The sequence below is a fragment of the Diadema antillarum genome, unplaced genomic scaffold (assembly GCF_040938485.1).
Source record: "Diadema antillarum isolate AM-2024a unplaced genomic scaffold, OU_Dant_1.0 seq00000423_RagTag, whole genome shotgun sequence".
Taxonomy (NCBI): domain Eukaryota; kingdom Metazoa; phylum Echinodermata; class Echinoidea; order Diadematoida; family Diadematidae; genus Diadema; species Diadema antillarum.
Genome location: NW_027271406.1, coordinates 1243675 through 1268446, shown reverse-complemented (window position 1 = coordinate 1268446; position 24772 = coordinate 1243675). Strand labels below are relative to the sequence as shown.

The 24772-nt window shown below is 39.7% G+C and overlaps 1 protein-coding gene across 1 annotated transcript in view; it reads left to right on the top strand.

The window, feature by feature from the left end:
- Positions 1–4607: 4607 nt before the first annotated feature.
- Positions 4608–24772, top strand: part of LOC139732431 (N-acyl-phosphatidylethanolamine-hydrolyzing phospholipase D-like) — a 59685-nt gene continuing 39520 nt past the window's right edge. The window contains exon 1 of the mRNA XM_071643292.1: positions 4608–4851. Coding sequence (XP_071499393.1) covers positions 4799–4851 — 53 coding nt within the window. The 5' untranslated portion in view covers positions 4608–4798. The remainder of the gene's footprint in view (positions 4852–24772) is intronic.

The following is a 24772-nucleotide window of genomic DNA, read 5'->3' as shown; positions in this document are numbered from 1 at the left end:
GAGAAGCTTTCAACTTTGATAGGAATCTGTATCATACACTGTATATTGTAATAGAAATATCTTTGTGTATGTGTGTATAATTCTATCCTATAGGACTGAAGATAAAATGCAATTTATTGGCAATCATACATGATCTGTATGTACACGAAAAACAAGTTTTATTCCATTTGAATCGAAGTTAGGCAGTCTGTGCCATATTAACCCGTTCCATACTCAATACTGAATTCCCCATAGAGTTAATACATGGCCCACCAGACTCCCGTATGGTACGGGTTAAAGAAGATGTATATTATTTTGTTTCTTCATGGAGCTAGAAAATGGATATTCTCTGTGCTTCCAACAAGTATCCTATATAGCCTTTTTTACACTTGTGTTTCTTAACCCCAGACTTTCTCTGACCCAGGACTATCGTTAGTCCCGTACCAATTTTTTCAGCTTTTTACACTCGCCAATTAGTCCCGTACTTAAAGCTCTTGTCCGGGGCTAAGGAGAAACTTGACCTTTTTACACTCGTATTTCTTAAACCGGTACTTTCCAAACCACATAAATATTCATGATTACGCTGTGTACTGTACACGTACACGCACGCACCGGCAGCACTTGATTACCTCGTTTCTGATTGGTCAGTGAGGGTCGGACTTCGTCTCCGTCTCTTTAGCCCAGGATTATTTTTTCGTTCTGTTTACACTCACTTGCTTGGCACCGCAATTGCGGTGCTAACCCTGCTATTTTGCAGGGCCAGATAGTACGGGATTGTCGGTGGGGCTAGCCCACTTTGGCAAAAAAGAGTGTAAACAGAAAGTGGGCTAAGGATAGTCCCGTACCAACGGTGGGGCTAAGGCCCCCCCTTAGCCCCACCAGTGGTACAGGACTAAGCAAAAATTTACAAATGTGAAAAACCCTTAAGTAGTGTCTCTTTGTCCTTTGTTGCTTTGCTGTTATTTAAATATGTAGGACCTACCAAAGTGTACTATCTTTAGAGGCAGTAAGCACCCTCATGAACCCCTTCATGATATCATTTTTTTTTTTCCATCGGAAGGTGGAATTTTGTGTTGGAACAGGATGTGTTTGATATTTTCAGCACAAGCAACTCATGTAGATGTAGGATATGAGATCAAAAAGATAGTTTGTTGTAATATCTCTCAAAAATACTTTCTTCCCGTCACCTCAGGGTTAAAGAATCTAATGTATTATCATGTAAATGTTGCATCATGATACTGAATTGAAAACTTTGGTGAAACAAGATCAGTTTCCTAATTCTGTCAGAACCACTAATACAAAATGGCATTGGAATTGTTCATGGATGGGATGCTCATTGTAATCACAGAGTTGAAGGGGAATTCCCAACCATTTTAAAAGAAGTCAGAAAAAAGAGTAGAATTTTATGAGCTCAACAGCAAAATTTTGATCAAAATCAGACAAAAAGTAGTGATTTTTTTGTTTGCTATTAAAGTGTAAAACAGTGTTATTTCTGGCTGAATACTTTCAAAGTAATGATCAGGAAGATTTATTAGGATTTGACACTGGAGCGTAATTGTCTTTAAAAAAAGAAACCAAAATCTAAATTTCAATATTTTGTGTTGAAACTATACAGCAAGTAGTGAGGCAAAGACATCATGAACTCACTCATTTGCATGATATTGATATTGACCATTCACAAATTGTTTTGTGAAAACTGGTAAAGCATCACAATTTCATAACTTCTTTCATATCTATGTGATTTTGATCAAATTTTCACTGTTTTACTTATATATTTCACACTTTGCATTTAGAATTTCACTCTTATCAGACTAACTTTTAATTGGTGTAGAATGGAATTCCCCTATAAATCTATGATGAACACATTTGTCTGTGAGAATGCCAAGAATGACTTACAGTGGAGGATTGCCACCTTTAAGGTGCTCATTGACCCCCGCTCTCTCTTCGGAGGGGGTGCGTAATTCAGGGTGTGAACTCTGGGTGTCTATCTTTGTCAGAGTCCCTGATCTCTGGGGTTCCTCTCCCAAAGGAAGAGCCCTAAGCCAGGGGATTTTTGACGCAAGCACTTCTGAAAGATGTTTGTTTCTCTCTCATTGAATTTGTTTAGATTTCCTCAGCTTCCCAACTGCACGATTCCCCTCCCTCTACCCCTCCCCCAAGCCCTGTCTGTTTGATTTTTCTCTTTTTTTTGGGGGGGGGGGATGGGGGTGGGGAGAGGGTGGGGAAGGGGATGGGAGGATTACCCCCGTTTTGTTCTGATAAATTGAGGGCAGTAGAGCTTTGTTTCCATGGTTGAAGAAATAACCAGAGGAAATTCCCCTGGAAAAGTTGGGTCATTTTCCTGACACAGGCTTTGCTTTTTCTCCTTTTTTTTGTGTGTGTGTGTGTGTGGGGGGGGGGGGGGGGGGGGGGGGGGGATGGGGGAGGGGGAAGGGGGAGGGGGGGAGGAGGGAAGGAGGAGTAAAAGAGGATATACATCAGTTTCTCAAGTGTGTCTGGGCTTTACTGCTGATTAACTCTGAAACGAAGCATTCATATGGCTACAAATATTGTATGCGTAAGCATGTAAATGTGGCACATACTTGCTGTGGAGGACTGTCTGCATGTATAGACTTTCATGCGTAAGGGTATTTTGCTGAATTACATAAGGGGCTAGTAAACTGTCTAGGAGTCTATATCATGGCAGTTTGTTGTTTGGTTATGTGATATTCAACTCGTTATATCACTAGTCAGCAGATTTTACATCTGATGGGTTTTATAACATTTCTTCTCCTCCCTTCCTCTCTATTCTTTGTGTATTAGTTCCGTTCTCTGAGAAAGCAAGGTGTGTGGAATGATGTGAAGAAAATTCAGCATATTTTTCTCACATGATAAAAGAGCATTTGACTTGCCTCTTTCAGAAGGCATGGCTAATAACATTACCCTTAACATACATCAGTAATAAGTTGAGGGAATGTGTACTTTTTACCCCCCCCCCCAAAAAAAAAAATTAAATTCTCTGTATATTTTCCTTAAATATTGTTCTACACATGTGACATCACAAACTGTAGTCTTCTCATCCAGTGATGGCGGCACTGAACAGACTGTTTGATTTCCCTTAAACTTTCACTGCCGTGTTCTATATATTGTTGCATTCATTCAATCCACACATATCAATACATTTAATGAAGGTACCTTACCAATCTGCAATGCTGCTCTTGATTAAGGGCGCAACAGAGAAAGCATATCATGACAAATATTACAGGAGAAATTTACTTACAGAACCTGAGGGCTGAGGGGAATATTGAATGGCAATAATGTTAGTCTTCATACCAGCCACAGTGACATTCACAGGCATACTCTGTAATCTAAGCCAATATTGAAAATAATGGAGGTTGTCGCTGTGCTGTGGTACAGATATCTAGCGTAATGTATCAATCTCACTATTTACTCATTCATCACTTTTCTCATTGATGTCTTGGATAAAAAAAAAAAAAGAAGAGGAGTTCAGGGTCCCCTCGGCTTCAGTTTGACGACTTTAGCACGGAGGGGAGAAATTCGTTTTCTCATCACGTCACCTGCAAAGTGCTGAAGCTTGATGCCTCAACCAGTTTACCAGCTGGCTCGCTGCAGCGTGATGGTTCCAGCGCATTGCGGGGAAAATCTGATTAGCTCAGATGATAGGATATCATCCTTCCCGTCACAATCTGGTGCAAGTTAGAGTTGTGCATGCAGTGTGTGATGACAATCAGGAGTATCGTTCCTCATTATGTTTAATGGAAATATTCAAAGAAGTGATAACCCATGCCAGTAGATGCACTTCTGCAGGCTGCACTGCTCAGTTAACTTATCTGATCTCAATATGGCAAGTCTGTGCATAAGAGGTAATTTTGCAATAGGTCACTGTTCAGTATTAAGATATTTGTGCATTTGCAGTCAGAGCATTCTTTATGAGATTTGAGAATCACTATGACACATTGATATCTCAGTTGGGTCTGCATGTTTAGACTATGCAGCAAGCATCCTGCTGATGAATATTCATTAAAAAGTGTGACACTTAGCAGCCATTGCACCAATTATCATCCTTGGATTTTGCAGAGCCCATGAATACACAGTAGCAAAGTGGTGCATTAGCTCAGCCAATCAGAGAAGAGCAATGCAGACAGAGGGGAAAGGGGGGGGGGGGGAGGGGAAGGGGAAGGGGAGGGGGAAGGGGGTTTGAGTCAGGGGGATTTTAGCAGGACTTCACTGCAAGCTGTGACTGCAAGCTCTGTCTTGGGTCCGCACTTTCAGTCCGACCCAGAAAGAGAGGAAGGCGCAGCAGGGAGAAGCAGGGAGGTCTTGGAAGTTTCCACAGAATTTTAGGGAGCAAGATTGGTGCCATCTCTTTCACAACAGGAAAGATGAGTGGATAGGTGGCTTGTCATCGCAGATGCAACTCATCAGCTCTTCTCCTTGAGCAAATTCTTCTCTGCTGAGAAGTAATCCGTGCTCTTAAACATAGGGCCAACATCGGCACGTTGAGTCTGCTGGCCATCTCCATTCTAGTGGACACTGCATAGATTGTCTTAATCAATCTCTTGGCAATCTTTGTTGGAGCCTAGTGTGTGTTCGGCTGCCGGCCGAGGCATCATCCAGTGAATTCCAGAGGATATACCGTTGCTAGGCGGAGCTTCATCCCTTCCTCTCCATCTCGTGTGTGTTGTTTCTGTGGATCCCAAGTGGAATTCTTGATCTATCTGGTGATAATAAACCAGTGTTAGCTTCTTAGATATCTGGGCTATCTGGAGAAACATCTCTTGTATCTGTTGTTGATGACTGGAAAGCTCACTGCTCCAAGATGCTTCCGATGTCACATCAGTTCTTTTACTGCGATGCTGCAGTCTACAAAAGGTATGCAGGGTTCTCGGTTTTGTTTTCTTGTCATTGTTTAGTTTTAGGAGAGAGAAATAGCATTTGTAGTCGTGTTTTTCTTTTGAATAAATGCAGCAACAAGACTAAATGTATTCAAGCAAAGAACTGCCAACAAATGACATTAATTTTTGTTGTTTGGTTTGTTGTGGAGTTATTTCTGTTAGTTTGTCCTTTTGTTTTAATGTAACAAACTCAGCAGCACAAATCAGGAAACGATCAGGCAAAATTGTCTCTTAGCTTGATCTTAGTGATTTGCGCAAAAAACCCCCCCAAATATTGAGTTTTCAAATTTCGGTTATAAATTATGATATGTGAGAAATATGGATGTACTGTTTGTATCAATAGCGACATAAATGCTGCACTTTGTGAGCTTTTCAATGGAAAAGAAAACAATTGGCATTTTGATAATCAGTGGTTTGTTGGAAAAGCTACTCTATGAGATAAAATCGGACAGTTGAAAATCCTTCCATTTAAAAGCTGCATTTTATATGGAGTCTTCCATTTTGTAAATACTTTTTCATTTGTGTTTTTTTTTCAAACTCTGTGTCATTAAAATTGTTCATTACACCAAATGCTGAGGACAAGAAAACTTATATTAAACCCTTTAATTTGTTCATACCCCAGAGTTCAGGTTAGATAGAACCTCAATAACTCGTGGCATAGGAGATAGTTGAAATTTTAGTAGATGGAAATGCTGATAACCAGCTGTGTTACATTGCCTTTAATGAAAACTAATATACTATGCCTGTGTTTGCACAATGTAGTCCATACTACTTTCATGCACTCAACAGAGCAAGAGAAATGGTTGATGCTGTAGGCCTACCTACTGACCATTAGCCGGGAGAGCTTGATTAAATGTTCATTTACATTGCAATGGCAAATACTTAGTCAATATTTTGTTCTGTCTGTCTGTCATTCATTTATTCATCTATTCATTCATTCATTCATTCATTCATTCATTTTACTCTGTCCTTTTCTTCCTTTCTTCCACTCTTACCCTCTTTGCCCTGAATATGATCTTGATTTCTGTCTATTTTGTATTAGTTGTCACATTTGTTTACATTGCTTTGCCTCTCTGAGTGAGTGCTTGGCATTTCGTCAAAGATTTCTTGGGTGCTGCGTGAGATTTGAATGGCCTCGTTTGACAGTCTTGGCCCTGCTAAGTGGAACTATTTGAAGGAAGCATTGCCCATGTTGTTACCATCTTGAAGACGGGCCAGAGCAGCTGTGAGCATGTCGTTGTTTGGCGAGGGCGACTCTGTGCAAGGCTGGCCTCATGTGGTTCACCAATGATTGAGGTCTAATCACGACCGTCGTGACAAAACGTGATAGACGCAAAAACCATTAATCCCATATGAAGAGCAATCCAGATTAGATTCTACTGATCTTATCTGAAGCAATTTTGTTGGTTTTTGTAACCTCTAATCTCTCATTAGGTCATGGGTTCCAAGTGACATTTCAATAAGCAGAGCATTTTGATTCACAGATTTTTGTGAAGTGAATGTCTACATTCATGAAGAAATCCTTGCATGGATTTCTTTTTTTTTTCCTTTAACAGTTGAATATTTGTCATTGAAGAATTTCACGAAGTCACTTTCTGTTAAGATTTCATGAGCATCTACTTCTAAAATTATGAATTTGCCATGTGCCGTTGTGTATTCTTCTGGCAGTTTTACAGCAAAGGATTTGAGAGGCTGTGTATTTCTGTGCAATTTACAAGGTGAAAGTTCTTATTTCTCTCTCCTCTGAAAGTATGATAACCAAAACATGAAATTACTCAGTAAAGTCTTATAATTCTGAGATTGAAATAAGCAGTGTGTGTACACCATTGCAATGTTGTGATTTCTGTTCAGTTTTGAACTTCCTTTAAATGGCACTTGGAAATTGTGCAAAGGTTGGGAAAGCAACAGAATTATTGAGCAAAATTACTTCACACTTTTGATGAAGATATCTTAAGGGGAAGCATTTTTTTTTCTGTTTTTTTGAAACATTTGTCTTGATGTGTTGCAGGAGCTAAATACTGTGTTGCTTTTACACGCTAGGCATAACCACACATTTTTTTTATAAAATGAAAACTGAAAGCCTGGTGATTTTCTGTGTATCCTTTTAAGTCTTCATGCCAAGCTGTGAGCTTCCCCATTTGGGCTTTTCCTCTAGCAAAGTTTGGCATTGCGGATTGGCAATGCGGAACATGAAATGTCAAGTCAATATTTAAACAAATTATTCATGGTCCAAAGTCATTTTGGTTCGGTGCACTGACATTAAGGCAGGAGGCAATTTATATCGAGAGACATTTCAGGACTGTGTAGGTTTTCCCACCTCAGGGAGGCCCAATTTTGCTAGCTACACTGTACCTACAAGTGTTCACCCACTTGAATTGGAATGACAACAAAAAGGAGCTATTTCCAGCATTCAAAAAACAATAAAAACCAAAAACGAGGAGGGAAAGACAAAGGCTGAAAATAAAAGGTGACAGAGTACAGAATTTCAGACTCTTAGATATTATTTTGAAGAAATGAAAGCTGATTCATTGGTGAAACTCAATATCAAATCAATAGTGATTGAAAAGTGGGTTACAACACTCAGAAGTCAATATCGTCGTGATATGAGAAGCTTTGTGCTCTGGGTAATACTTTTATATCAATTGACGTTATGATAGACCTGTTTTTAGTTTCATTCTGATTTATCTGAGCTTACTTTTGTGCTGTCTATGGAAGGTTTAATGAACTGCTTGCTTAGCCGTCTCTTGAAAGGACAAACTGTTTGAGGAAATTTTTGTTTTTCTAAAGGAATTCTAAAAATGTATGATCCTTTGAGACAATTTGTAATTTTACATTTTGCATATTGCTTGAGTTGATACAGCTAAATGTACCGAGACCTTTTCTTTTAGCATTTCAGATAATACATTCAAACGAGAATTTGGTGAAGTGGTCCTCTGCTGTCATTGGATGGTATATGTTAAATAAGGCAGCATATTGCTTGAATGCCACCTTGTGATGAGATTCAGAACCTGGAACTTTACAATGAAGCGCCAATAATGCCTGACATGGAAACTGAATGATTTTATATTTTCCAGATACAATACATGCATTGGATTTGGATTCGTGTGGACAGATTTCTCAAGACTGTTTCTCTCCATCACTGAGAATGGCTCAGGAAAGGGAGGGGGAGGGGCATCTTGCGTGTGTGGCATGCACTTTCTCATTCAAGAACTATTTTGATCCGTACTTGAAGGAACTGGGACAGGGGCCAAATTAGAAGGGGCCAAATTGTTCCTGATATTTGGTAGTGGGTCGTACAGAGGAAATAAGTGACATAACCTTATTAGCTATCCATTTCCTCTGATTGGTTGGTTGAAGGGGGAGGGAGGGGAGGATAGGGGATAGATGGTCACTGTTTTCATAGTGATGACCACAATGATCAAGATGATGCCAGATGTTCAAAATTGGTTGTTGTTGTTGTTGTTGTTGTTGTTGTTTCATGCAAGTACTTTCTCCTTCTCTCCCAGATGGAATTTCATTGGTTTAGGCTTCAATATTGAGCTCTGAAAAAAAAAAAAACAAACTTGCTGTAATGTTTGTACAACTGCACGTTACATTGCTCAAAGAAAACAGCACTGTTTTCCTATAAAGTTCATGAGTATGAATTAACCCACAATTTCTCTGGTTTCACATCTGTATGCTTATTATGCGCCGTAAGCTCTAGAAAGCCTAAATCAATTCCTGGAGCTGACAAGGTTTTGTTGTCTTTGTATTCACCGTACAGTGAAGAAGTTTGCTTCTTTCCCACTTTTGATTATGTCATTAATGCCCTGTTATGATTGCAAGTACAGCGGTGTTTCTCCAAACTCTCATTGAACCTAGTCTTGCAGAGAGAGGAGGGAAAGTTTCTGCTTTCAAGAAGAGATGCAGAAATGAAGTCCCTTTTAGTTTAAGAAACAAACCAGACATATCACCACCTTTGCTTACCTACTATTATATATATTTTCTTTGAAATTTTGATGGAGTGCATTAATATGAACTATGTGCCATTGGATGGACTTCCCTGAAGTGATTTTGTGTAGTTATAAATTCTGATCCAGATCTGTCAAAGATGTACAATCACTTTGAAATTCACATAGTCCTGATTTGGTAGATGAATGTATGAACAATCGAGAGATGGTCATGTTCGTCCATCGAATTATTAAAAAATCTGTACAATTTTCTTTTGTGTGTGTTCTCACATATCTAATGTATGAGAGCCTCCAACATTTTTCCCCAAACAAAATTTATTTTCAAAACAGTGAATTCTTTCAGTAAATCCTACTCAGTTCATGAATAAAAATTGATGTAATGACTACAAAACACACAACAGGGTACCATTTTGCAGTCACATAGAGCGTTGTCATACAATTACTGTGGAAATGCACATATGACATAAATCAGGGTAAGATCCATCCCCAGAGGTAATCTCTCTTTTCAGCAAGTCTCAGCTTAGATATATCATCCTAATCTCCTTGGGTCAAATTTGTCCCTCTTACACTTGTACGTCAGCTTTGACTCGCTTGTGCCACCTTGGATAACATAGCTAATCGCTAGTTTTCTTAGAAGGTCGGGTTCTCAGTCCCCCAGCACTGGTGAGAAATGTCGCGTGGGGAAACTGTTCCCTCACAGTTTGGGCCTCAATGGTCCCCTGGTTTGACAGGCAGAGAGAATTATGTTCATGTCTGACAGGAACTGATCATGTGATATGTGGTCTATGGTGGCTGTAGGGAGCCAATAACAATGTTGTTGTCGAGATGAATTGCATTTCGGTTAGTTTCTAGGATCTCCGATGTCCACATAAGCATGCCAATTGGCTGTCAAGTTTGTGTATGTTTTTGTCCCCGCCGAACGAGTTCGAGCAGGGGACTATGAAACGGGCTCCGTACGTGTGTGTGTCCGTGTGTCCGTGTGTCCGTGTGTCCGTCTGTCCGTCCGTGCGTCCGTGTGTGATCAAAATGTTCAAAATGCTACTCCTTCGCCATTTCTAACCCAATTTTGATTCTGTTTGCTTTATATGATGGCACTAGGTTAGGACTTCAAAACTTCTACACAGAATTTTGACCTTTGACTTCTTTGACCTTTGACCTTGATTTTTGACCTATATTGTACAATGCCTACAAAATGCTACTCCTTTGCCATTTCTAACCCGATTTCGATTCCGTTTGCTTTATGTGATGGCACTAGGTGAGGGCTTCAAAACTTCTACACAGAATTTTGACCTTTGACTTCTTTGACCTTTGACCTTGATTTTTGACCTATATTGTACATTTTGCTACAAAATGCTACTCCTTCGCCATTTGTAACCCGATTTCAATTCCGTTTGCTTTAAGTGATGGCACTAGGTGAGGGCTTCAAAACTTCTACACAGAACTTTTGACCTTTGACTTCTTTGACCTCTGACCTTGATTTTTGACCTGTATTGTACATTTTGCTACCAAATGCTACTCCTTCCCCATTTCTAACCCAATTTCGATTCCGTTTGCTTTATGTGATGGCACTAGGTGAGGGCTTCAAAACTTCTACACAGAATTTTGACCTTTGACTTCTTTGACCTCTGACCTTGATTTTTTACCTATATTGTACATTGGCTACAAAATGCTACTCCTTCGCCATTTCTAACCCGATTTCAATTCCGTTTGCTTTATGTGATGGCACTAGGTGAGGGCTTCAAAACTTCTACATAGAATTTTGACCTTTGACTTCTTTGACCTTGATCTTTTTACCTATATTGTACATTTTGCTACTAAATGCTACTTCCGGCGGGGACATATATTACGCACCGCGTAATTTCTACTTTTCCTTGTTATTCTTTGTCTTGATGTATGCTTGTAGTGAGAGGAAACCTGTCGTCAGTATTTTGATGAGGTGATATTGCTTTCACTTTCCAAACAGGACACTCCATCCAACAATTAATTATCGATCACTTCTCGTGTCGTTTGGTTCGCTCTTCTTCCATAGTTGCAGGGCCCCAGCTTACAAAGTACTTGAATGTGTATTCGTGCCTTGGAACACTTGAGAGTGTTAATTCCTGCTTACAAACAGAGTGTGAATCTCAGGTACCACCTCTTCACTGGGCAATATCCTGTTTCCAAAGTTCTCCGAAGTGAAAATATGAAAGTATGTCTGCCTCTGCAGAAAAATAGGCATTTCTGTGTCCTATTCAAAGCACTAAATCAAAGATACACTGCTGTTAAAGTATACTCGGAGTTCTCAAAGTGTCCCTTCATAACTTGTAAGTCAGTATGGTCTGCTTACCTCCATAGCCCCACATTCATGTTACACCCATGAATGGATGTGAAATAATTTGGGAGTAACTCTCTTGATTTCTCACAGCAACTTAGAATGCTATTCCTATTGAAGTAGTTAGGAGTTTTTCTTTCTATCTATCTTCAAGTTGTCTTTGATTAGCTCTAAGCGTGAACGATTTTTCAAATGCAAACAGCATGAAGTATGTATAAGTTTCCTCTTTGGCTTAGAAATTTGAGATGTGAGAATTGATTGCTATCTTGTTCCAAGTGTCTGGATACCAGATATTATGACGGTTGTGTGAAAACATTAATCTAGGTCAGGGGTAATCATGTTGGCCTCCTGTAAAACATCTCTGTCTTATTGCCCGAGAGGCAAAGGGGATTAATGAAGATTTCAGTTTTGTTTCTTTTTCTTCCTAGTTCAATATTAAGGGCTTGCTTGGGGGTGTTCCATTACACAAACATGCGTAGATAAAAGCTGTTTTGGAAATGATGTGAGGGCAATTCAAAGTTCATCATGTGTTTAGTTTGCAGGAGATGAAGAGGGACATATTGATTGGTTTCTAGTCAAATGCCAGTCGGCAATTGGATGTATACGGTCATGTGATCATGGATCAGTTGTAGCGTTATGTCAGGGGCAGAACATTGATGGAATGGTTTCCAATGGGGGAAACATTTTCATGTAAACAAATGGTAGACGAGGGAAGCAGTGTGTCTTGAGATTGAGTAGACAGTGCACAGGAGGCACAAAAGCTGTTCAAGTGCCTACTGTGGGCTTGGTGATGATGCTGCAAGACTATGATCCCTCCCCCCCCCCCCCACCTTGTTTGGATAGGACGTTGCAAGAGAACAAGGAATGCTCTTGTGTATTTTCATTTTATGAATTTCGCAAGAGCCAAGATTCGTGAAATTAAAATATGAAAATGTGAAAGTTCTTATCTACTCTATATGCTTTGAATGCCAGAGGCACTTCACGAAAATCTCATGCTGTGAAGAAGGCCATCAGCTCTATTTGCAAAAATTTTATGCCACGAAAATATAATGTTTTACAGTATATAGTTTTGAGAGCTATATAAATAGATATTTAGTCAGTTTGTAAGTTTTGAGTTGTTGGCTATACTTTGCCGATCTCATTGTCCTGTACAGGAAGAATTCAGTTCTCATTCTTTTGTGTTTTCCGTGTTTGACTGTGCGTGTTACCATTCTCTTTGTCGGGTTTGTTTGTATGTCTACACTGTATGTGAACAGGAGGGTGCAACAATTATCACCTTGATGGGAACCACAGGATCATTGAATAAATAAGTGACTTTGAGTGTATTTCTTTATAACATTCTGTATTACAATGTCCTTGGTGCACTTACTGGCCAGAATGTACTTACATGTAGTTTCCGATTGGGCTTTGCAGATGCACTTGCACGAACAGGTTCCAAGTATTCTAGGAGACTTTACTTCTGAATAAGCACTTTTCTGGGCTGTCAACCAGTGACTTTTTTTTTTTTTTTTTGGGTGTGTGTGTATGTACACAGAGAATTTATTTCTTTCAATAACCAAATAGGTCCTTTGGGGGTTTTTTTACTCTGCTCCAACATTATACACTTTATTTGCTAAATTGTTTTCCATTTTCAGGTATCAGCAATATAGGCACCTAATCTGCTATTATTCACAGTTTGCCAAATATTACTGCATTTGGCTACACTGCTGCTTTTTTTTATTATATGAGACTGAAGCTATATTTGGAATTTTTTCCATATGCTTCTCCTCCCTTTTACGTTCACATATTTAAATCTGGAAGTCTGCAACTAATTGTGTAATGTCTTTCATCCTACTTTTGGGAATTTAACCTCATTTCCTGCATGTGTGGTACTTCCCTCATTATCTCTCTTTTTTATTTTATTTTTTCAATTCTTGCTGCCTATGTGCCATCAAAAATTATCATTCACCTGAAATAGTGCTATTCATCATTACAGTCTTAATTTCTTCGACTTTCACTCTAAACTCCCTGTCATCACTCAACGCCTATACTTCAAACTTAGAAAGTCAGCTTTAGATTAAGAGAGTGCACTGGTGTGTATTTCGGCACAGTAAAGCCGTGCGAGCATACTGCGTATTTGAATGTAATGTGCACTATCTCTATTACCCCGTATCATTTCTCCCCTATTTCACAGTGCTTCTTCCTTCTGTTTGCTTTTGTCTGTCATCACTATCATGCGATGCCATCTTACCGCAACAAAAATGTGTCATTTTTGCGATCAGATAAGTTCCCACAGACCGTATCAGCCGCACGAACCCAGCTTCTTTTTTTTTTAATATTTCTGCCTGGATCTTGGCGCATGAGTAAGGCAGGCTTCCGCTCCTTTGTTTTGCCAAGTGTGAGATCTAGACACAATTCCTGTAACATCACATTTCAGTCTTCCATTAATTGTAAAAAGAGAAGGAGGAGGGGGGAGGGGGGAGGGGGAGGGGGGAGGGGGAGACAGAAGGGAGAAGATGGAGTGAAGGGGCGGGAGGAATCCCATTAACCCTCATGTCATTGCTATTGTACAGTGGAGTCTTACTTGGCTCTCAAGGAGTTAATGGACGATGAGAAACATTTGAGTCAATTCCTTGATGCCGCAACTTGAGGTGAGTCACCGTCTGAATAACATCCTCCTCACCTATCCCATCCCCCTGTCTCCGAGCAGGTGAATTGTCTCCCCTTCACCTGAGCGCCCGACGCCCGATGAGTATTCGCCATCCCTACTTTGATTGGTTGCAGCTCGCTGTCGGCGGATACTCAACAAATAGGGCAGCCAAACGTGCCCATCCCCACTTTACTGCATCAAGGCATGCTTTTTGTGTTTGCCTCTGACAAAGAAAACCTTACTTGTCTCTTGGTATTCACTAATTTCACCCATTTCATCAAATTTTAAGTGTCAGTAGGCAATGCTGATGCATTAGAGAAATTGAATCAGTGCAGATTTTTTTTTTCTTTTCATTTAACATCCATGGCAAAGTAAGCAACTTTGTAGAAACCCTCAGACTGGACAGGAATGATAAATTATTTAGAATATGATTAATTCTGTCCATTATCGCCCTGTTGCTTAGTGGTATAGGAACTTCTCTGCCACACACAGTGGATTCAAAATATTAATGTTTAAAAGTTAGACTTGGAATAGGGGAAACTCTTTAGACATATAGAATAAGATGAGGGATGTAAGATAATGGATTGCCCAGAACAGAAAACCTGCTGTATAGGTGAAAGTGCACTTGCCTGGGGACAAAGTGTCCTAGGGTAGAAATGTGGGAGAGGGTTTTAGAGAATTAGAGACATTTAATCCATGTCATGGCTCATCATGGTGAGCAAGTGGTGGGATAATTACTGACAGGGCTTGTGTCACGGTTTCATGTACCCTTCTCTTGGTAAATCTATGATTTGGTTACCCCTTGACATTAGTGATTCTTTGACCGACGGTGTTCTTTTTTTTTTCTATTCAGTTTTACTGTGTGCAGACATCACTATATAATTCCATGGTGATAATCTGATATCGAGCAATTTACTCTGAATCAAACAAAACGCAGGGAATAGTTACCCATCCTTACCACTTCTCCAAGCCCAAAATCCCTTGGCTCAGCCGCCATTGATTCCTTCGGCCTTCAACTCGACCTTCATGTTGGAAAAATGCACTCACTCAATATCCGTTCATGTGGAGGATAGGTTTGCATTATGATGATGAAAGCAATATTGCAGCGCAATTTACCACGGCTCGGAATCATGCACACGGCATGCACAAAAGAGCATGACTGGGTAATTACATGGATATTGATGCATCTACATTAAGGTTGCTGGTTGCCTTATATATTATGTTTCATATCTTTCCATGTTAGCAAATGAATGTCAAACACTATATGAATTCCATGATAAGAATTTGTTATATCTTTAATCGTTGAAACCTAGGTTTTCAGGAACTAGAGATAGGTTGTAATCTTTGAAGATTAAAACTGCTTAAATGCAATACACATCTACAAAACATACATAAAACTCATATCCATAGCTTGGACCACGGTTATCATTGTTGTCTATACAGTACCTTGTGTATGAGATGTTATTTCTAATCTGTTAGGATGTATTTTTTTTCCTCTATTAATTCTAATGAGCCCCATATCACTTAATAGAGATCTTTTGTGTTTGCAGCAGATCTGTAATTTCCTTCTTTGGAGTACTAGTTGGCTGTAGTTTAATTTATTGTGTGGTATTGTGCCCCCTTAAAACATTTCATACTGCAATATCATTGGTGTGCAGATCCATGCCACATGCGATGATTAATTGCGGCGTAGCTTTGTGTTTGCTGCTGCTGGCACGTCGAGGCAGTATAAATCACCCAAGGAGAGAATTCCCGCACTCACAGACTGAGCAAAATGTCCGCGTGGAGCAGCATGATATGCTGTCAGTATGTAACCATAGCAACCGCATCATTGATCCATGTAGCATCTCTCTGTGACTCACACCTTTCTCCCAATCTTTCTCTCCTGCTCTTTCTGCTATTCCTGTCGGTTGGTTCCCACTTGACCGGTGGAAGGTGTGAGGCATTTTATGCAGAAATTGAGTAATCTGGTCGTCATAAATAATGCAACAAGCCATTGAGTCAACAGATGTTCGCCTTGGTACATAGAAGTGCTTTTTTTTCCCCTTCCCTCTCCCTCGGGCTGGTGATAGTATGACTCTCTCTGCCTAGGTGTGCAAAATTTGGAAGCTCAGAGTGATATCTCTGGAAAGGTGGGTTGGGTTCTCTGCTTGGAGAAGGTAGAAGGGATCGAGGAGGAGTTACATTGTACCTGGAGGGAGCCAGAGGGTCCTTCTTTCTATGTGCCTGCTTTTATTCCTGGAGGATGGCGTTTAGTATGTGTCATGGGAGGGGGGCCATCATCACCTCCTGTGGGGAGTTTGGTCCTGGATGCCATCCCGGCAGATGGGAGGAGAGTTATGTCAGCACCAAGTAAGTCATCCCTGCCCTCTGAAGCTATTGCAGATTGTTCTCCCAAGTACCACGTGGTATCTCTGTAGATGTCTTGTACAGGTCACCATTCATGGCAACTTTGATTTCTTATCATGTAACCGTGATGCTTGGGATTACAGCTCCATCACTTCTAGCTACTTGATGAGAAAAGTATGACAGGATTACCAAATTCAGTGATCAAAGGTAGTATGCTTGTTCATGCCTAGCATTTGATATCTCTGAGGTGACAGGACCCACCAATTGGTGACTATGTATAATAATGAAAGATTACTTCTTATGTTATAGTAGGACAATGCTCTACTCTGATAAATCAAAAAAGCATTTATTTTTTATTAATTTTTATATGGTATTAACTCCTTTTTACAGATTATCTCACCAGAGAGGGCCTTCTAGATTTTAGCTTGCATGTTGCCATAAAACTTGATAAATATAATCCCTTTAAAGAAATGAAATGACAAGGTTACATTTATTTTGGTAAAAATGTTTTGCTAATTCAGAAAATAACTTCAGAGTATGCACATTGTGTGTTTTATCATAAAAATGTGTGTATTAATTTTGCCTGCAATAAGGTTTGTATGTAGTACTCAAATTCAGGTGTGATTTTGGACATCCTGTTTTGTATTGGAAGTTATAGATATAATTTACTTAATTATTTCTTACTGCTACATGCATTTTGTACTACTGAGGCAACTGGGGTGCATGGGCTGTTTCACAAAGGGCTAAAATTAGTCCTAAATTCGATTCAACTGATCTTAGGGCCAGTGTGTGGATCAATCAGTCCTATGAAGGTAGGAACTACATTGTAGCTGACTCAGCCATTTGGTAACAGTATCTTTAGCCCACCTTGCCACATTCTGGAATACATTTTGAATGTCAAGGTGTCCTTCCCAAGAACATCAGATCTGAATCTGTCCCAACTTTAAGTTCATTGTTTGGCTCAATGTAGTTCCCATGTTAGTAAAACAGGGCCAAGGGGGCATTTCATGAAGCCTTTTGTCAGAATTTTTTGTTCTCACAAAACTGTTACAAGCTACTGAAATCATTGTATCTGATTGACTTAGAGAAAATTTGTCGGGCAAAATGCCTCATGAAATGCCCCTCACGTGTCAAGGTTTCACACTACAGTCATCCCTCTGCAGGACTTTTTTTTTTCTGACCACCCAGGCTAAAAGCTGTCAAAATTAATTACCCTCAGTTTCATCCCCTTATCCACAATTGACATCTTGTTAGATTTTTGGCCCAAAGAGAGTTTAATTCTTAATTTTGTATGTCACGCCCTTGACACACCCATGTACCCAAGTCTGTATAGCTCCCACATACTTTCCATGGGAGCATCATAATCTTGTCACAAGAGATATTTTTTGATGTTCTGTATTGCCCTGTACACTGACTTTCTATGTGTTATGGATACCGATTTGTACTTGTTTTGTCTGTTTATTTTTATTTTTATTTTTATTTTTTCATACCACAGAATAGAACTCCACTATAATGACCAAGCAATAGGAAAATTAGGGAGGGATACATAGTGATTGTTATACAACACCTCAGAATGATGTCGAATTGTGATTGGCCAAGAACATGTCACATGACATTCAATAGAAAATACCTATCAAACTCATTGAGAGTGACAGCCATACAATAGGCCCCTGGCATGGGCCTATAGCACGGCTCGAAGGTACTATAGCACGGCTTCGCGGGGGGCTACTAATGCATGGCCGCTCACAGAGTTCTGTGGCTCACACCCATAGCAAAGCGCCAGCAAACTACATTGTACAGTGTACGTGCTGGCCGGCTGCGCTGCGCTGCCGGTAAGTCTCACAGACCAGGCGCGGCGGAGTACTGCAACGTTAACGTATACGCGCAGTTACTTTACCTAGCTAGTTGCATGTATCGCGGCCTGTATACACCTAGCGGTACTGCTGTGTTTTTACTTTTGACTCTGATCTGCTACGTGGACCACAGTGATCCCAACATCAAGACTTCATTTCAAGTTGAGAAACCGTAATTTGATTATTTTTCTGTGTTTTTATACAAAATCATTTTCGGAAATAGACAAAGTCTAGACCTACTACTAGATCTACCGACATCTCAGATCGACCTAACAGCCAGGCCTAACTCGATCTAACGTTAGCGTAGAATGGGTATAGACCCTGCGGAGTTCGTGATTCCTGTGACTGTGTGGTCGAATCATGACGAGTGTTTGAAAGCAGTACACAGGGTGGTTTACAATTCTCTGCCTAATTGTTACATTTATTTTTGGGCCTTCCTGAGTTGGCGGTCACTAATTTTGTATTGTGATTGTGGACAAGGTGTTGTATAAAACGAATAATTTATGATTTTGTTCGTGCATTGGGGCACGTAATACCGCACTCGGCGCGAGATTCGCCACTGGTCTATTCAACGCGGCGCTACGCGCCTTGTTGAATAGACCAGTGGCTCATCTCGCGCCTCGTGCGATATTCGTGCCCTATGCACTCACAACTCATAAATTATTCGTATAATATTGCATGCACAGTAGTGGAATTGCTTAATCTGATTGTTCATAGTCTCTGGGGTTATTTCAATATCTTGCTACCCTTCTATTGTCAGCAATGACTGTAATCCAGACAATTGTATGAAGTAGCAGCAATGCACACAACTATTATAGTACACCTTGTTCTAATGCATTTAGCTTCAAATGACATCCCAAAGAAATTTGTCTTTGTGGAAAACAAAAAATAGAATGATTTTCCCTGACAAACTGAGCGATTTCTTTTTTTTTTTTTTTTACAATTTGGTTTGTAATATGCACTGTACATGTACATCAAGAATTATATATTTGACCGCTAATTAATCGGTCAAAACAGTGTTAAAACATGTTGATCAGCTGTAGTAAAATTAGAAGATAAATGATAGGTGGAAATTTTGCCGCTACTGTAAAACGTATTATATTCATGGCATCAAGCATGAAATTTTCGCAAATTGGAGCAGACCGCCTTTTTTGCAGCATGAAATTTTCACAAATTGCCACTGGCATTCAATGCATATAGTGTAGGAAAGAACTTTCGTGTGCATTTTCATTTCGCAAATCTTGGCTCTCGCGAAATTCGCGAAATTAATATGCACACAAACATTCCTCGTTTTACAGTATTGAGAAAGCTTTGACTATTTGAATGCCAGGATGTAGTCATGTCAGGCTCACTGCATTTGTATTCCATGCTGTCATACAAAATATTTTGATAAGGAGGGGGGGGGGGATTCGGACTGACATGTAAATACAGAAATATGAAGAGGATGTATATTCCTACAGCAATTCCTAGACTTATGACTTATTATATGATTTTGAAGGATAAATCAGGTACCTGAAATCATGGATGTCATTTCAGTGACTTTTTGCAGTTTGACTTCTTTCATACTTCTGGATTCATATCTCAAACATTTTCAGTCTGAAACTGATGTAAATATAAATATTCAAATGCAACGGGACCAAACAAAGTAAATCCCTACCACTCAGCTGGCCAGTCAGATCTATAACGTATCATGTCCATGCACATGATCCTTCCTGGTTCCTTCAAAAGCTTGGAATCCTGCCGTTGCTATGTTTTCCCAGTAATTGTGGTCAAACAACGGCTCTTGTGAACAAGGTCACGCCCTATCCACCCAGGGGGATTTTGTTATAGGGGCCTCTGAGACGTTTGCGCCAGCGAAGGAGCTGTGAATTACTCGCAATAAAGGTGAGGCGGGACTAAAGCGCTATTAAGCCAAGGTGTGGCCGCTGATGTGTTTAGCGTGAAGTTGGCCTCTTTGCGGAGACGCTCTTCGTGACGTAGATTTGATCACGTGACCCAATCCCTCGAGAAAATAAGATCCTAGCACTCCCGGGGGCCTCTCAACTGAAAATTTGTGAGAGTTGTCCTCCGTAGAGCTTACCAATTTGAACCCCATATCTTGATAAAAATTGTCAGTAGGCAAATCAAAAAAGAACATGAGATCAAGCAATTTCTGGTTTCTCTTATAGACATGCATGAAAGTAATGATGATTATCAAATATACAGCAAATAGTGTCAAATTACCCTTTCAGCCACCATTTATGAAATGTCAGGACTCTCGTACAGTTATGATGTAGCCCACTTTGCAGTACACCCTCTATATTTTCACTAAGATTAACATACACTGTACATGTACAAATAATATTTGGTTTTCAAGAACCAGTTGAAGTTATGAAATTTGTGCAATCTGTTATTTTGCATGCCATCCTGCTAACCCTTAAAGAAAATCCTAACTGACTTCTGAACTATAGGTGTTGGAACATGTTCGTGAAGAGAATACAATTGTACATATAATTCGTCATGAGCTTTCCCGTTTAAGGTTACACTACTCTGCTGTACCAAATTACTGATTCATCATGTACCATTGTGGTTTGTGCATCACTAGAAATGCTGCATATCAGGTAGCTCTGAGGAATATGTCATTACTATCTCAACAGTTGTTACGTCTGGTCACCACAAGGGTGGCATATTAAAGTAACTTGATGTTCAGAAAAATGTGTAACAGATTTAGAGCTAGAAGGAACATTAAGTCGGATTCATCAAGGATACATGATATATATTCAAAATCCTGCTATCAGTAAGATTTTCCTCTGCTGAAATCTGTAGACCTAATTTATTCAAACACTTTTCAGAACTGTTGGCTTTGGAGCGCGACTAGGATGGATACATTGCTCCGTCGCTGGGGCAACGCTTGAAGAAGCGGCGGGTCTGTCTTTATCATGGGGGGGGGGAGGGGAGGGGGATCACATTTGCTGCAGGCGGACGCGGTGTGGCTGTAGAAGTCGTGGGTGACTGTGATCTTTCGAGGTAGACACGTGATCAGGACTTGAGGATGAAAGCAGCCGTTATCTTTCTGATTGGCTGGCTGGTTGGGATCATATCTAGGTCATCAGTGTTCTTTTCTGATGTAGGTTGATATTACCACGGGAAGGGAAGCAATGCTTGCTGTACATGCTATTTTCATAATTTCCATGCATGATCTTGCACAAGTTTTTTTTCCATGTTTTATTTATATTTTCAAAATTACATGTTCATTCAGTACAGCATTATTACACATGTACATGCTCGTGCAGTAGTGCATTATTAGCGTACTAAAAGTCGGCCTCATTTCAAATGTATAACTTCCATTACGGTTTGCGAAGGCAACTTGCAGGAAATTATTGAGTAGCTGTGATGGGATGAGCAATGTCCTGTTAATGGGTAAATGTTTGTTGAGTCTGAAATCATGTAAGCTATTTCATCAAATGAATTAGCAGTAATATTGAACTAAAAAACTAGAGGTGTAAATGCAACAGATGCAACAAATGATATGGCAGTGTAGTGTTCTAAAATCAGTTGGACATGAATGGGATGATTTGTTGAACAATAGATTTACTAACTACAGCTTTGTGTGCAGAGTCTGTATAGGAGTTAAGTTTCTGAGTGTAAGTTTCTGAGTGTACATCTAGTGTGTACACTGTAGTTATATGTTTGATGAAATACACAGAGAAAAGTGCATACTCATCATCTGTAGCAAAGACAAAATTAACACGCTTGACGTTTGATGCTTGAAAGGGGCCCGAACAGTTCAGTACGTCACACCGACTAACACCTTTAATAAGTGTTGTGGATATATAAGGGGTTTTTTTTCCCATTTTTTTTCTGAAATCACTCTGTGCAGTACGTGATCGATACCATGTTTGCAAATTCTGCTTGTAGTTGGGCTGAGCATTACCGGATTCTATCAAATTTAACTGTTTCCCCCCGATACGAATCTGGATTACACGTCAGGTGTGGGGCCGAATTAGGCGAGGACTAGAGTGGTAGAACCCTGCCACTGTGTTGCTACTTTTAGGGAGGCTTGGGCCGTGCCAAGAGATGGTTTCTAGTGAAACAGGAAGTCTTGGATTTCGAGGAGTTTCGGAATCCTTAAGGATTGGTGGGTGACCTCTCTGCTATGCAGATGCGATTTGCTTCGTCTCTTTGGCATCGCTGTGCTTTTTTTATACTGCCGGTACTGTATTTCATTTTCTTTTTGCCTAATCAGACTTCATGGGGCTTATCGTAGGTATAACATTCAAAAGCAAAAGATACAGTAGGTACACCAGTGCTTCTGGCTGTGAGATTTAGCAAATGTTTAAAAAATACTGGAAGATATTCTATTTCTTGGATATGTATATAAATATGTCAATAATGAATGTAGAGAAGTGCTTAAAAGTAGACATATTTGCCATTCATTTATTTATTTATTCATTGATTTATCCATCTATTTATTTATTTATTTATTTTGCACTCTAATGAGTAACCTTTATGATTTGTTTTTACCTTTAGCTTTTGCTGAATACAACATGCAACATAAGTAATGTTTTAATTTCAGTAGTGAGCTAGTTTTACGGACTGCAAACTATACACTCTCTCTCACACACTCTCTCACACACACACACACACACACACACACACACACACACACACACACACACACACACACACACACACACACACACAATCACTGTAAAATATTCCATATTGTTATTGGTACCAGTACTTCAAAAAGCACAAAGTATGCATTGGGGCTGGTGAAATGCACTGTATATAAACACAGATTCAGACATCGCAGGTAGATTCACTTCTACAGTTAGACACAGCCAGACATCAATTGAAGGTGTCTGAAGTATTGTAATTGGAAGAATTATGACTGTCCTTTTTGTTGAAGAAGTGAAAACAAAAACAAAAAAGAGTACCTCGGTGGAGTCTTCTGCAAAAATTCACAAAGGTAATCTAACTTTATTCTATAGATCATGCAAATTTTAACTGTGTAGATCCATGTATGAGAAATGAGTTTACCATGAGATATTCAATTATGAATGCATACTACACCATGCGTTTGCATGATACACCTATGTCATACTTGTTTTTGTCCATGGACTAAATTCGAATAATGAATTTATTCAAAGTACTGTATTTGTGTAGACTTGGTTCTAGTGTTTCCAGGCAATTCCACATCACAATAGCTGGTGTGTGTATCAGAGCTCCAATGACTCATGGGAGAAGATATTACCACAACACTGTGCAAACTTCCGTATAAATTGTAATATCTAATTCTCTGTTCAAATTAAGACCATAAATAGTACTAGAACAGGGGAGAGGGATGTTTTTTTTCTCTCTATCTTTTAGGTGTAGTTTCAATTTTATGTCTGCCTATTGCCCATTAATAATCTCGGCCATTATGTCCATCGGAAGTTACTCTAAAGAAATAAAGCTTTCGGAAGTGCCTGAAGATGTAGCTGCCTTTTTATTGCCCCATTAAGGAGGCTCAGCCAAAGTTTCTGCCCTGAATCTTGGGAAGGAGGTTGCTGGAAATGGAGATGGCGCTCACCGCATCCAGCCATGACTTGGCCGTTGCTAGGATACGGCTGGTTGATGACTAACTGACTCTGGGATGGCTACTCACCATTTCTATGACATGAAGTTTGCCAATCCCTTTTCTACGATGTTATTCCCTGATGTTCAGGGAGTCATTGATAGTGGTTTGTACATCAAGAAGGTTCCTACTGCCACACCTCCTATGCTGGAATCCCTCTTGATTCATGGAAGTTAACTTTGGCAGCCATTTAAATTCTCCATATTGTACTCTGTTGCCCATCTGTTATTGTACTATTCAAAGTTGAGTGACCTTCAGTACATTTGTAAAGTAAGGGACCAAAACCACTGATGCTTAGTCTTTTTGTTTATTTGTTTGTTTTGCATCATGTTTTATATTCATAATGTTCTTGAAGGATTCCTCAGCCAAATTAGAAAGAATTTATAAGTGCTCTTGAAATGTGAAAGTTTGCTCATACTTTTCTTTGTGTGTGTGTGTGGGGGGGGGGGGGGGGGGAGTGGATATTGATAAGAGAAGCAACATCCTCTGTTGAGCTCTAGAGTTTTTCAGTTGTTAAAGTGCAGGGACTCAATATCTGGCAAGGCTGAATGATTTTACATCCTGGTGATGCTTAAATAAAGAACAAAACAAATACAACAATGAAATGAAAAGTTCATGTTCTTTTTCTCAAGCAGTGAAAGTGTAATGTCCCTCCTCCATTCTCAGCTGCTGGTGTCTTACAGTAAAAGAGCTGGAAATTTAGCTTGATGGATTTGACACAAAAGGAGAGAAAAAAAAATTGAGTGTCCATTTCTGTCTCTGCCCCTGTCTGGGCCAAATTCACTTTGTGTCAAGTCTAATGGTGTCTGTCTTGGTGGTAAGGACTAGCGGAAGGCATGTAATGGTAAGGATGACAGAGAAGGAATGAGAATGTGTTTGCTAGTGCACAAAGACAGGGATGACTGATGTACATATGTACAATAAGACAGAAAGAGTGAGGCAGCATTTAATAGAAAGTTTGGTTACTTAACGTTTTCTGTGATTTGTTTGCTGTTTGGCACATGTACTGGCGAGCATTCTTTACCATTCAGCTCAGCTGTCCTGAAGTCCCGTTGTCAACTTACAAGCATCTCACTGTGTTGTATGTTGTATATCCACAAGTTAACAGCATGGATTTCACTTTGGAGTGTGACTTGTTACACCTGAAAGCACTTTTGTCACATACAAAAAACGTTTAGGTTGGATTTAACAAAGTGCAAATGACATA